This window comes from Periplaneta americana, chromosome 15 (assembly GCF_040183065.1).
Source record: "Periplaneta americana isolate PAMFEO1 chromosome 15, P.americana_PAMFEO1_priV1, whole genome shotgun sequence".
NCBI classification, from domain to species: Eukaryota; Metazoa; Arthropoda; class Insecta; order Blattodea; family Blattidae; genus Periplaneta; species Periplaneta americana.
This window is the reverse complement of record NC_091131.1, coordinates 62200857-62217032: the sequence shown is the minus strand read 5'-3', so window position 1 is coordinate 62217032 and position 16176 is coordinate 62200857. Positions and strand designations below refer to the sequence as shown.

General features: G+C 36.6%; 1 protein-coding gene across 1 annotated transcript in view; it reads left to right on the top strand.

Annotated features, from left to right (window-relative positions):
- Nucleotides 1-16176, top strand: part of LOC138715636 (trypsin-1-like) — a 75615-nt gene that overhangs the window by 56830 nt on the left and 2609 nt on the right. The window contains exons 6-7 of the mRNA XM_069848711.1: nt 1460-1561; nt 5469-5621. Of these exons, the coding sequence (XP_069704812.1) occupies nt 1460-1561; nt 5469-5621 (255 nt within the window). The remainder of the gene's footprint in view (nt 1-1459; nt 1562-5468; nt 5622-16176) is intronic.

Here is a 16176-nt window from a genome sequence, read left to right as displayed (position 1 = left end):
ACCACGTTTGAAATTGAAGATATCTTCTTCTATCAAATCATTTTAGGAGGATCAGATTAATGTTTAGTTGCTGCCAAATGCTGAATTACGAAATATATATATTTTTTGTGACTTAAGGGTTTCCCAATATGCTCAGTCAGTTTAAGAGAGCACTGTAGTATGATAATAGATGATTGAAAAAGTTTTAGTTTTGTCCTTTAAATGCAAATAAATGTCATCAAAACAGATGTTACATTTTAAAATTCTTTTCTAGAACGATAAGTTACAGTTGTACGGATCAAATTTCTACACATTTAAAGGGCAAAACTAAAAACTCTTTCAATCATTTTATTATCATAATACAGTGTTATATTAAACTGACTGAGCATATTGGGAATTAAATCAATGGCTTTCGCAAAACACAAATAAATATTTCATATAAAACATTTTTTTTTCTCGAAAAGGAAGCAAAAACGAACAAAATTGTACTAAACTTCTTTGTTTGAAATATCTAAAGAATAACCCCATTGAATTAATCACATTGCTTACGGTCCACTCTATATATACCTCTGATATTTTACGGTAACAACTAACATTTTTTGTATTAACAGTATTGAATTTCTAAAATTTTTTTATTTTCCTAGCGCTATTAACAGTATGGGATATCTTCCTTTAGAAGGCCTTGTAATATTGTAAAAGTGAAGGATTACTGGGTTTTCCGACAATTATCCTTTTCAGTGAATAGCTATGCTGTGTTGACAAGAAGTTTATGATGTGACAATTCTCTTGGTTTTTGTTGCTGTTATTCAGATGGAAGTGTTTGCAAGTATATTGAAAGAAAAAGAAGGTATGTAAAAGAGTACCCAAGTAGGCTGCCAGAGAGGAATCTATTATACTAATTTTTGTAAAAAATATTTACAAGGACAGCGGTAGGATTGCTTCCGATTCAAAGATCAAGAAATCTAACTCATCTTCACTTTTATGTGTCTGAATTTAACACTTGTGGTAGCTGAGTGAACAATAAATACATCTGATTCCAATAATGTGAACTAAAATCACAATAATTACATAGGCCTAAGTTAGTAAAGTAATATATTCTACCACAAAAGTCTGTCTTCTTTTTTCATAAAAAATATAAAGAATAAATACATTAGTATATATTAATTATACCTATTCAAGTATTTTTGAAACAAGATTTTATATAGAAACGGCAACGAAGGCATTAAATTTTAGAATAGAGAATTTCGTTAAAATAGGCAAAAAGAAACAAAAAACAAGGCAAAATGAAAAACTCAAAGGGTAAAATACTGAGAACGAAATGGAAACATTTTCTCTTTAATAACAAAAGCTCAGTATCTGCAACTAGTAAAAAGAGGGATTTTGCCAAATTTTCGGGCTCTACTTATGATATTCAAGGCCTGTTGTTCGCATCTTCCCCCACATTCAAATACAAATGATGATGTGAGTATTTTACCCGCAGGTGTACCCGGGCTTCTATTGGAGCATGCACGCGATACCTATGAGGACCTCACCTGTAGAGGAAGGGACTACGGGAGTTGTTCTTGGATGGGGCAAGCTTCAGGTTTGTACACAAAACAAAGAAAAACTGCAGTTGAGGCGGTCCCTGGAATAATAATTACATCGATTTCCCGTTGAATTCTTAATAATACATTTTCGTCCTGACAAAATATTATTTCCCAACAACAAACACAGAACTCTCTAAAAACATTCTGAGTGTCGTTCTGTGCAATGCTGTTACGAGATCTAAAATGTCTGATGCTCTGTATCTCAAATTCAACATATTCTAGTCAAGTTCTTGTTCCATAGATCGCCTCAATTATTACTGGATACTCAGTTTTAAAATCTAGATTATACTAGGCCTACGCCTAACGAGTGCATCTTTAACAGTGTGTGGAAGACAGGGTCATTTGTTCAAGATACGCTTGTGGATGTATGTGTGGACATTGTCATTGTGATCGTATGTTGTTTTAAGTGAAAGCCCAGCCACAATGTATAAAATATGTGGAAAGGCCAAAATGGGTCATGTATCTCTTACATGTTCTACCAACATTTCTCTTTCTAACTGGCTTGTAGTTAGGCATTCTCTATGCAATACGTTGGTTTAACATTCGATTTACATGCTCATAATATTTTTATTCATAGTTGTTTTGTATGGTTACGAATGTCCGTGATTCAGATCCATGTTGAGATGACAAATGTTTTATAAAGGTTTAAAGTTGTGTCTGGTCTGACCCTTCTCATTACAGTTCGTCTCGTCGTTCCAATAACCTTATGGAGCTTTTGTAATTTGTGTTCTACATTGGTAGATTTGTAAGTAAGATAGATTGCAACCTAGATAATTAAAAGAACTCACATGCTCTACAGCTTCATCTCTGTTTCTACAAATCGAAAACTTCATTTTAGTGTTCAAATGTGCAGGTAGTATTTGCTATTAATATTACTACAGCAATTAAAAACAATTTCCAGTATACACATGATTTTAAAATCAAATTTATTTGTCCAACGCTGTGAAGTAACGGGTATCATGTCTGACCGTGAAACGAGCGGATCTGGGTTCAAATCCTGGTTGGGACAAGTTAACCTGGTTGAGTTTTTTTCCTGGGTTTTCCCCTCAACCAATTAAAAGCAACTGCTGGATAACTTTCAGCGCTGAAGCCTGGACTCATTTCGCTGGCATTATCACCTTGATCTCATTCAGACACTAGATAACTATTGGAGTTGATAAAACGTAGTAAAATAAACCGATTTAAAAAATGAAATAATTTGCCTAAATTTTATTCTTGTCTATCTGTATTTCGGGATGACTTTCAATACCTTTTTTAATCAGACACGATACTTCTACGATTAAGATTGAGGTATGCACTTCACGCTCATATTTTTTTTCTCTATTTGTTTATTATTTAGATGTATATGACAAAGTATTTCTTCATCTTGAAAATTTTCCGTGCATATTTTATCTTAAAAGTAAGTTTTTCTTAACTAAAGATTACTGCCACTTTTGTGTCTTTATTATCGCTTTGTTCAATTCATTTCAAATGTATATTTTCTTGTTTATATTAAAATCTGCTACCCAAAGACTTGTAAGTTATAATTATCGTATTAACCTTTAAGTATTAGAACAAATACTATTCCTCGCGTCTACTGAAAGTTTTAGATTTGGTTTTACCAATGTTCGTCGACTTTTTCTCAACAAAAAGCCAAATTAATAAATGATATATTTCCTGTGTTTTCAACATATAATTAACTACTGGTACCACCCAAGCTATTTCTTAATATATATACACAGTATTAAATGTCATTAAATATTTCTGATTGTTATTAGAAAATGGGATATTATTTCTTAATTAAGTGGTTAGCAAAGACTTGCAGTATTTCAAAATTTGAAGGCATCATACTGATTTCAAATTCAGACAACTGATAATGTTGTGAATAATTATTTTCGTATTTAACAAAAACGACTGGTGAGCAATATAAGCTGAGAATAAGAGATAAGCTGTTGTAGCAGTACCTTTATCAAATTCTGCTACATATTGCTTACATTTACTGCATAAAATCTACCACACTTCGTAAAACTGTCTGATGAACATATTTATAGGCCTACCTGATAGACACCGGCAAATCAGACAAGACTTACGCTCGTAACTGCCTGCCGTCAGGCTTGGGTTCCGGTGAAGCTACAAAGCAAGTTAACTTTTAAAACTGAACCCATTCAGCCCGGGTTTTATAAGTTCAGTCCAGGCGGGACCCAAGAAAGCCTGCCTCTTTGCTCGTATTATAAGGTAGAGTGACTTACATTCACGGAAGCCAGTCTGCGCTGGTTAAGATGAAACAGAATTAGTTTGAAATCTAAGTTCGTCGGCTATTTAGTCACTTCAAAAAAAAAAAAAAAAAAAAAAAAAAAAAAAAAAAAAAAAAAAAAAAAAAAAAAAACTTTATTTTATGGTCCAACACGGCAGAAAATTCTTGATTAAAGAAATATAGTTTTACAATTTATTGCACTACAGAATTTCATAAAATAATAAGATAAATATTATACATTTAATTTTTTTTTGCAAAGTGTATCTGTCTCAAGAAATAACGGCAAATAGGTCCTAATTCTTGATTAAAAAAACACAGTTTCACAATTTATTGGGCTACAAAATTTCATAAAATAATAAGATGAATATTATACAGTTCATTTTTCTACAAAGTGTGACTCAAGAAATCACGACAGATAATTCATGATTAAAGAAACCCAGTTTTACGATTTATTGCGCTACAGAATTCATAAAATAATAAGACAATATTATACATCTCATATTCCTGCAAAGTGTATCTGACTCAACAAAATAGTAACATTTCGTAACTTGTGACTAATTGAGAAGGGAAGGGAAGGGAAGGGAAGGGAAGGGAAGGGAAGGGAAGGGAAGGGAAGGGAAGGGAAGGGAAGGGAAGAGGAGAGGTGAGGAGAGGAGAGGAGAGGAGAGGAGAGGAGAGGAGCCTCATGAATACCTGTAAAATGTAAAAAAGTTTTTCGATCTTCAGAATATAAATTTGCTATTTAACTTCTGAGGGACAGATTTATTTTTATTTATGAAGCTGAAAGTTTGAAGGGTTTGCATTAAATTTATATTACTATGATGAAAAGGAAAGTGCAAGTAACTTATAATAACTGTTGGCATTTAATGGATATTATGTTGACGAGAAATAGTTTTCTTTGTCTTTATTAACGGTACGTTTCAGAAGACAACAAATTAAGTTTTCAAGTGTTTGTCTATATCTGTAGGCTTCTTGTCAGGTTTGAATGACTTGGTTGATATTTATAATGCATCTGAAAGCAGCACAGTCTGGTGCAGGTCGACGAAACAAAACAGTCCTTTCGGGTCACTATTAGGACTGTTTGACGTCACGTGAAACGACACTGACTGTCTGCTTGTGAGGGAAGGTTGAAGGCAGGTTAGCGATTCCATGCGTTAGCCCGTTCACGAAGGAAAACTGGTATGGGCAGGCCTGAAAGAGATTTTTCCGGCCTCTGACCTGAAAGATGAATTCATGTAGACCGAGTGTAGCTGATATTCCTATCATTGTTGCGAAAGAGTACAAGTACTACATCGCCATGTGTTCTTGCAAGGGAAGTGACTTTGTTTTAGGAAATACATGACTTAACAAAACAAATATCAGCAGCGCTCCAATCTGTAGCTTTGGCAAGTTCTAGGATGGCTTTGCTGCCTATCGAGTCACCGAGAATCTGTTAAAAGTAACAGAATAATCGCTCGACGAAGTGCGCTTGGTTTCCTCTCAAACTGAATTCTCTACGACCTATTCCAGTTCCGACTATAATTACTACACATAAGGGGTCCTTATATAATACTTTTTGATCATCTACGTGTGTGGAATCCAACCCTGAAATTTTGGTGTGTATTTTTGAAACACACTTTATATTATAGTGGGAGTGGTGTAATAATGATGTTCTCTTGGTATGTTCATAGGAGAATGGCACATATTCGGGCGTGTCGCAGAAGGTTTCGGTGACGATTCTGAACACCGACAAGTGCAACAAGATTTTGCAAGATAACGGTTTCGGAGATAAGAATCACGACGGTCAAATATGCAGTATGGACGATGGGAAAGACGTCTGTCAGGTAATAGCCAAGTCATCACCTCTAAGCACTGTCAGTGAACAGCGCTGTATCCTAATTACATGTGGAACATTACTCCTCCGTAACTTACCTTAAAGAGAATTGCTGGGATATTGTGCAAAATATACTGAGAGATTTTCAAGTAAGTACTCGGCGAGGTCAAGTTTCTTAGAATATAGATTACAAGGTTTCTTTCGTCCAAAGTCTGTTTCTATTTATTTCCAAGTAATATTTCTGAAACACTACAGATCTCAATCCTTCGGGAAGTACAGTATCACACTTTTAAACTGTGAAGCAGTGATTTTCAACTTACCAATATATGACGATGCAGCGTGATTCTTCTACGAGAAAACGCAGAAGGACATGTAGCCTAGTGCTATGTCTGAAACAACAAAATATCTGCCAATAATTAATCTTATATTTTAAGGAATTCATTGATACTATAATTCAAAGGGAAATACAGTATTTAAATATAGTTTTTATTAAACACGAATGTGTAGACTATAACTTTCAACAATTGTTTATTTGTTCTGGAGATCTGGCTCGAGACCTTGCGGAGTGAAGGTGAGTGTGAAGTATTGATGGAATGATGAAGGGAAACAGGAGAACCCCTAGATAAGGTCCTCGCGCCCGCTTTGTCCACCATAAATTCCTTCTTAATGATGACAGGGATCAAACACGGTTCTCCATGATGGAAAACAGAAAAACTAACAATAAAAGGGAAATATTTAAATACCCTCTTAACAGACTTGTTCAAATTGATTTAAAATTAACAACTGCAATTATTATTATTATTATTATTATTATTATTATTATTATTATTATTATTATTATTATTATTACATTTAATGCACCCAGAACACGAAAATTGTTGGGGTATATTTTCTGTTCCTGAATTATATGTAGAGTATGTGTATTTATCTGAAAAAAATGTTATGATAATTGACCGAAATATCAGTATTACCTCTAATACAAATGGTTAATGCAGTTAACAAACTTATAATCCCCAGTTACGAGATTAAAAAATTGTGATTATTTAAATTTTGCATCGAAATTTACAGTGATATGTACATAAGTTTTAATTAGTGAATGTGACATTAACTAAATTTCGGATTTTAATTGTTAGAATTGCTAAACAATGTTTAATTCATAATTCATTCAGAGACGTAACTGCTATGCGAGAAGCAGTCACACGAGCTCAATATTGTGCAGATCAGTGCCCGATCAAAGAGAACAAGCGAAGGGAGCTTTGATATCACAAAGAATGAAGATGGAAACAGCTGCTGTAGCTGATATTCAGTGTTTATACAATTAACTCAAATAATGGGAAAATGGTCAAATGAAGTGGGTGGAGTTTGGAAGAATAAGGAAAAAACAAATCACCAGAATTAGCACACGACCTGTCGCAGGACGCTGTTTCGATTCAATTCGATTCAATTCAATTCAATTCAATTCAATTCAATTCAATTCAATTCAATTTATTAAGCCATTAAACATACAGTGATAGGCTTCACAAAAAAAAAAAAACATACATTTGAAAATACACATATAATTGAAAACAGTAATTGGAATGAAAACACAAAACATTTTGAAACTCTAAAATTAATGAAAACACTTCACTCTTATGTAACAATTGTAACTAATCTAAATAACTTTATTTATTAAAAAACAATTTCGTATGAATTTATCTTAAGAAACTCATCTACAGAGTAGAAAGGATTAATTAAAAGGCTATTGTAAAATCTAGTTTTGAAACTATTGGTTGGTAATTTATAATATTGACTGGGAAGCTTATTATATAATTTCATCCCCAAGACAGAAAAATTTGTACTAGTTTTATGAAACCTACAGTATGGAATATTAATTTCTTCACTATTTATAATTTCATGATCATGTATATTGGCTATTAATGAGTAATTGTAAAGGACTAGGTCGTATATATATAAATTTATGACAGTTAATATCTGTGATTGTTTGAAAAGAGGTCGACAATGTTCAAGATAGTTTGATTGACATAGAATTCTAATGGCTTTCTTTTGCAAAATCAAGACACTCCCAATTTTGCTATCATTTACCCAGAAAATTAACGCGTACCTAATTATCGACTGAAAGAACGAAAAGTAGGCACATCTTAAATAATTTTGAGAAACACAAGTCACTAATTTCTGTAATAAGTATTTAACTCTTGACGATTTTGTGCATATATATTCGATATGCTTTTCCCATGTTAAACTGGAGTCTATAAAATGTCCTAGAAATTTGGTATAGTTTTGTATGTTGTCCTTTTTATTACATGATTTAGGGTAAAAGTTATGTTGATAGCCTTTTCTTGATTAAGCAAAAAACCATTAGATTCAAACCATAAAGCCATCTGTGATAGAATATCATTGGTTAGAGCATGTAATTCATTCAGAGTAGAGCTAGAACATAAGAATGTATTAAGTTACTGCAAAACTTCTATTTATTAGAATGGCTTTGAATCACAAAACATAATTTGGTATTCTACATGAGCATGGTGAGAAGCTGGTGACATACATAAAGCATTCTAAAGGATAGACTTCCTATATGACTAAGCGTATTCTGAGTTGTATGCAACATGAATGAAGCAGTTTAATTTTCTACAGCAGAGAATAAATATATACAGACAATCAGGAAATATAACCGAAACAATGTATAAGAATATAGATTATAGGTTGCACAGTGGAAGAAGTGCAGGGTAGAGTACCCATTTCTGTAACTGAGGCTAAGTATACTGCATGTCATACTTAGAAATAGGCGAAATAAGCAAGATATTTCAGGGCAATACAATTTTATAACACTAAGTCCAAGCATTAAGAATCAGGTGATACAAAAAAACAGTAAGTCTATAAGTAGACATGTACCTGAATTAAGTAAGTTAAGCGTGATATCGAGAAACAGACGATATGGGCAGAACATTGCACACCAATATAGTGTACGATAGCTTTATCTAAAGCAGGCATGCCAGAAATCAGACACTCATGTCCGGTTTCTGGAAAGACAGTTACCTGTACACGAAGAGTTATCTACGATTTAACGTGCTCATATGTTCAAAATGAGTTTCCGAAACAACAGTTATCGTCATCTTTACAGTTATCTGTGCTTCAACTGGTAACTGTACTTCGGCCTGTAGTTACCCGGCTGTTAGTACTGATTCGAAGAAATACCGACATGTGGCGCTACTGCATTACTGTTTCGTAAAATATAATAACTGATATTAAATAATAATACAGACCACAATAAATTAATTTCCTACACTATCGGCACAGTTTTAAAAAATTTACGCTTTACGTAACTTTCGGTAAATGCTCTACTTTCTATGTGTCTTTGCAAAGACAATTTCGATTATCTGAAGCTTAGTTTTCGTCATCAACTTCAGATTCTATGCCGCCAGTCAGTGAATTTTATTATTGGGTGTTCTACCAATGCCAATGGCATTTCGGGCTCCGAAAACTCCATTTGAACACATGAAAGCAAAAGCATTCGCATGAACAGATGTAAAATATCTTTGCATGTGTATCAATATGGCTGCCATAGCCATCACAGCTGATTACGGTTACAGTTTTGTAGCAGAAATTACATCCAGCTCTCTCTCCATTAGTATTATTTACCTCGATTATCACGCCAAATAAGAACAATTGTTGTTTATTTAATCATATGACGATTGAGATGGAAGTGTAAATGTACACTATCGATTATGTGCACGCATCAAAAATTAAATTTACGGTTCTTTAAATAAAAAAACCTTGCGCCTACCAGAAAAGAGCTCACTGTGTACCTATAAGTCATATTACTACTGAAAACTTCTGCAAACGAAAGTAACTATAAATAGCTTAAAATCACTAACAAAATACTAGTGGAGATATCTATGGACGACAATATATACTGAACTTGAAGTTACCTCAACTATTAGTTACAAGCGCTGATAAATCTATATTTAACTTTCCGGAAACCATGAAAGTTATCAGTGCAGTTAAATTTATAAGAGCAGTTAAGTAACTGAAAGTTAATTGAGATATACCAGAAACCGGTCATAAATGTGCAATTATATGCGCGGATCGCCGATCTGTGCAGACTGCATCATTCAAGCGTTGCTCTTACCAGTTCTTAGCTGGAAGGGTGTACAATAATCTATTCTGCGCTTCTAGGGTTGGATTAAATAGGCATTTAGACATTATAAACACACTTAGAAGAAGAAGAAACACAGTTATTATCAGTGTCTATATTTGACAATTGTAATACAAGAAACTTTAGGCTTACTCAGTTATACTTCACAAAGTAGTGGTTTGTAAAGTATAATTTATTAATATGATTTTATATAGTATTTGTAGAAAAAAATAATGCAGTAATTTCAAAACAACAAAAAACAAATAGGTATTTCATTTTACGTAGTAGGTACTAATTATTTTAAACTAACAGACCTACTCTTTCATTGTTCGTCAAGCATTATTATTTATTGGGACCCTTGATACACAAATGTTGAAGAAAATACTATACTCCCAATTAATTACATGAAGTAGGACATTGTGAAGTTTTTACTCTGAAATCATTTCCTTGCAGGATGTCAATATAAATTAACATTAATATTAATGAATGATATAAATTAAGCTTAGTATTTAAATTCACATATAGCTTATTTGGAAAACGTTGAGAGCAGGTATCGACAAGTTGGGAGTGTTACTGAAAGAAATTAAAAGTGTAGTTCACAAGCTGTGAAGCGACAATATTTTCTTCATGTCATATTTAAATATTTCTTCATGTAAGTATATTAACATAATATAGTGACGTGAGATGGAATATTTGGCATTATATATTTTTCCAGAAAATTTTTCCGCTTTGCAAATAGTTGCTTTCTTCGCTTCTTACAACCACAAGAGCGCACATGTATTCCTCACTATATTCTCATCACTTATCAGCTTATGAAATGAAAGTCGTAAATCGTCTAACCTTTGATGGCTGTGTAAGTACAGACTCCAAAACAACGCTATTGTCAAGTTTGTTTTGCAGTGAGAGTACTGATTAAGATATAAGCGCTGGCAATATCATATTTTGAGAACTTTATACTAATCTGATCCAAACTGTCACAACACTATTACCTCGATATGGACTGATGAAAGCCTTTATTTAAAAAAAAATTAATGTTGGCTGAGGAAAACATTATTACAATAATATGATTCGTAATTTCTCTTCTTCGTTATCTGTGAACTCCTCACTTTATTTACCATAACTCATTCACAGACACACCTAGTTCAGCACCCATACTGAAACAATGTTACTGAAACAAAAGCTGATATGCTGCTGCAGGTACTGTATAGCCCTGTCGCGCTCCCCTCCAAGGCAATTCGCTCCTTCCAGGTACGGGAATACAAAAGTGCACATCGCACATGTCGCGCTCCCCTCTAAGGCGATTCAGTCCCTTCAGGTACGGGAATACAAAAGTGCACATCGCACATGTCGTGCTCCCCTATAAGGCGATTCACTCCCCCCAGGTACGGGAATAAAAAATTGCACATCGCATATGTCGCGCTCCCCTCTAAGGCGATTCACTCCCTCCAGATACGGGAATACAAAAGTGCACATTGCACATGTCGCGCTCCCCTCTAAGGCGATTCACTCCTTACAGATAGGGGAATACAAAAGTGCACATCGCACATGTCGTGCTCCCCTCTAAGGCGATTCAGTCCCTCCAGGTACGGGAATACAAAAGTGCACATCGCACATGTCGCGCTCCCCTCTAAGGCGATTCAGTCCCTCCAGGTACGGGAATACAAAATGCACATCGCACATGTCGCGCTCCCCTCTAAGGCGATTCAGTCCCTCCAGGTACGGGAATACAAAAGTGCACATCGCACATGTCGCGCTCCCCTCTAAGGCGATTCAGTCCCTCCAGGTACGGGAATACAAAAGTGCACATCGCACATGTCGCGCTCCCCTCTAAGGCGATTCAGTCCCTCCAGATACGGGAATACAAAAGTGCACATCGCACATGTCGCGCTCCCCTCTAAGGCGATTCAGTCCCTCCAGGTACGGGAATACAAAAGTGCACATCGCACATGTCGCGCTCCCCTCTAAGGCGATTCACTCCCTCCAGATACGGGAATACAAAAGTGCACATTGCACATGTCGCGCTCCCCTCTAAGGCGATTCACTCCTTACAGATAGGGGAATACAAAAGTGCACATCGCACATGTCGTGCTCCCCTCTAAGGCGATTCAGTCCCTCCAGGTACGGGAATACAAAAGTGCACATCGCACATGTCGCGCTCCCCTCTAAGGCGATTCACTCCTTACAGATACGGGAATACAAAAGTGCACATCACACATGTCGCGCTCCCCTCTAAGGCGATTCACTTCCCCAGGTATGGGAATACAAAAGTGCACATCGCACATGTCGCGCTCCACTCTAAGGCGATTCACTCCCCCAGGTATGGGAATACAAAAGTGCAATCGCACATGTCGCGCTGCCCTCTAAGGCGATTCACTCCCCCAGATATGGGAATACAAAATTACACATCGCACATATCGCGCTCCCCTCTAAGGCGATTCACTCCCCCAGGTATGGGAATACAAAAGTGCAATCGCACATGTCGCGCTCCCCTCTAAGGCGATTCACTCCCGCAGGTATGGGAATACAAAATTTCACATCGCACATGTCGCGCTCCCCTCTAAGGCGATTCACTCCCTTCATGTACGGGAATACAAAAGTGCATATCGCACATGTCGTGCTCCCCTCTAAGGCGATTCAGTCCCTCCAGGTACGGGAATACAAAAGTACACATCGCACAGAGACAACTGCACAATGTGCGCGACTGCCCAATGTGACAATATGCAGGCTTTTTGCATATACCTTATTTTATTTCAAAGAGTGCAGTTCGGTGGCTCCTTTGAACACCCACTTACAGATTTATGACTTTCTACACAAACAACTCTGACAGTTCCATCCTGTCCCTTCGTCCCAACATTGCACAGTTGTCACAATTCTGGTGACCTTCGAAATTATGCAGTGAAACTGACGGGATTCTTGAAATTGGGAAAAGATCCGGCAACTCTGCCTCCACGTGGATTTGACGGGCACTTGTCAATTCTTCTGAACGAGGGTTGTGATTGGTTACTAACAAGAGAAGGCAATATTTCCGTCACAGTAAGGAAGACATTTATTTATGACAATCAATTAGTAGGGGGCAGTAGAAGGTCTGTCGGCAAAGTCCTTTCTATGAAACTGCACTCCATGAAAAAAAATAAAGTATACCTGATCTGAAGTATCGGCAACATTATCGATACAGGACAGGACAGCACATGCATACTATGCGCTAGCAGGCTATTGCCGGTGTTTCTTGGAGCTGCTGTCTATATTACGTGGAGTGCCGAAGCAATTACTACAAGGAGAGCCAGAGAAGTGTTTCTATTATGCGCGGTTGAAACTAAGATGATCATGTGTACAGCCCAGCTACTTTATGGTGACAGCTCGTCGACGCGAGAGAGGAGAAGGTTCAACTGTGAGAGGGAGACCGACCCGAGACGGAGCGAATGGAGGGAGGGAAATACAGTCATATTATAAATGAAGTCTCATGTAGCAGCGTCTGCATAATTTTGAGCTCCTGTCACTGTGTTCACTTCATACTCCGGAACAACAGTCACTAATAAACACTAAAGAAGTAAACTAACATGGAAATACAATGAGCAGCAGTTCGGAACAATAATAAACACTAAAGAAGTAAACTAACATAGAAATACAATGAGCAACAGTTCGGAACAATTGTCACTAATAAACACTAAATCAGTAAACTAATAGAAATACAATGAGCAGCAGTTCGGAACAATAATAAATACTAAAGATGTAAACTAACATGGAAATACAATGAGCAACAGTTCGGAACAATAGTCACTAATAACACTAAATTAGTAAACTAATGGAAATACAATGAGCAGGAATTCGGAACAGTAATAAACACTAAAGAAGTAAACTAATGTGGAAATACAATGAGCAGCAGTTCGGAACAATAGTCACTAATAAACACTAAATTAGTAAACTAATGGGAATACAGTGCGCATGAGTTCGGAACAATAATAAACAATAAAGAAGTAAACCAATGTGGAAATACAATGAGCAACAGTTCGGAACAATAGTCACTAATAAACATTAAATTACTAAAACTAATGGAAATACAATGAGCAGAAGTTCGGAACAATAATAAACACTAAAGAAGTAAACTAATGTGGAAATACAATGAGCAACAGTTCGGAACAATAGTCACTAATAAACACTAATGTGGAAATACACTGAGCAGCAATCGAATCACTATATTTAACAGTTAATCACTAATTAACAATGAAATAGGCCTATACTCATGCGGAAATATCGGTAATGTTCATCAGTGCTTCACTGCTACCTTTCCCACCACCACCACCACCACCACCACCACCACCACCACCACCACCACCACCACCACCACCACCACCACCACCACCATCATCATCATCCATGTAAAAGATGGAGCGGTTTTCTTCTCTGTACTTCTTTATTTTCCTCAAATACTGCAAACTTTTGGCCCTAATGCTGTGATGCTCGACCAGAATTTGGCGATTATTTTGTTTTGTTTTTTTTTTCAATGAAATCCTAATTTCAAAATAACTTTCCTCAAAGTCGAGATACCTCCCTGAAAGTCGACAGTCTTTCAATTTCATTAATATATATATTTTTTTAAATGTGGGCCGCTATTTCTGTGAAATATAGAACCCGCGCTTTGGTTCGTCTTATGACAGCTTCATTAAAGTTGTCCACAGTTGATTTTGGCGCCGATTATCAAAGTCTTTAGTCTCCCTTATTATTTGGCTAACACAGCTCTCAGACACAGCGGTGAACTCTGCTACAAGTTTTCCAACATTTGTTGCGTTTTTTCTTCCGGCGCTATCTTCATAAAGCGCTACACGTTGCTCACGACTTCTTGCGACTGCGAATGCAATATCCGACCTTTCAGTTTGCTTCTAACAGGCAGCATTTTCACAAACAGAAAATAGCAGTGAATTTATACAATAAATACTACATGCTAAACAATACAAAACAGAAGCACTGCAACTATTTAAGTAACTAAATGAAATGTACGTAACAAACACAGTAAATTGCAATATACAAGACAGTGGCGTGTAGTAAGATCTTAGCGCGACTGTACGCCCATACTAACGTTCCCGAGATGTGACCGCTAGCGCAGCCAGGGGAAGACTAAAAGGAACACCCCTTCGAACAAACAGTGAACTCGCCCAAACCACTGCGTCGCCAGGCCAGAGCTGTCACCATAAAGTAACTGGCCTGTACCGCCCTAATGCATATTTACAAAACTTGAACAGCGATCGTAAATAAAAATCCAGGATGTCAGTAAAGGAAAGTGAAAGGGAATGTCATCAAGGTTTATCTGAAGCAGGTGACAACGATTCTTTACCATATCGGACCTCGAACTGTTGCAAAAAGAGACAAAGCTTTCGTTAGGGTCGGGATCAGTCAAACATTTGGCCCACACAGGTCGCTTGTCCGTTCCTAGTGAGCAGGTAGAGTTAGTGCGAGGTCTTCAGTCCGATGACCGTCAATGGACTGTCCGCGAATTATCCACAGATGTTGGGCTCATGACACAGCGTGGCACATCCTGAAAAGGAAATCTGCGAAATACTAAGTTTCCTACAACCTTACAGAAGTGCAGAAATGGCACCTCTTCGAAATAGCTGGTCTCCATCTATTGCAGCTATTGATTAGGCCTGGGCACGGGATTACGAGCCAGAACTTAAGCACTCATCGAATTAATTTCATCACTAAAGCCCGGTTGCACAAAAACCGATCAGATATGATCAACGATGAAGAAGGATTTGATTGGCTATCAGTTTCATTTTCGTTGCAGAAAGAGCAATCTGTATTTTATCGGAAATCAATTTTTCATGAGATTTGATCAACAGAGTTTTGATAATTCGTGACTGATTATTGACGACGTTTAAGTTGTTTATAGTGAAGTTACAGTAATGTAAATAGGAAATAGTCAAAGTAGGTAGTTATAATGTTCTAAAATGAAATAATAGATTCTTCTGATACATACATACTTACTTACAAATGGCTTTTAAGGAACCCGCAGGTTCATTGCCGCCCTCACATAAGCCCACCGTCGGTGCCTATCCTGTGTAAGATTAATCCAGTCTCTATCATCATATCCCACCTACTTCAAATCCATTGTAATATTTTCCTCCCATCTACGTCTTGGCCTCCCTAAAGGTCTTTTCCCGTCCGGTCTCTCAACTAATATCCTATATGCATTTCTGGATTCGCCCATACGTACTACATGCCCTGCCCATCTCAAACGTCTGGATTTAATGTTCCTAATTATGTCAGATGAAGAATACAATGCATGCAGTTCTGCGTTGTTTAACTTTCTCCATTCTCCTGCATGTAGAAATATTCGGTAAATACTGCATTCATAAACGATATTTCATAAGTGGTGAATGACGTCGTTATTCCCGACTGGGACCGAAAGTTTTCTTTTCTGCTTCACCGAAACACCATC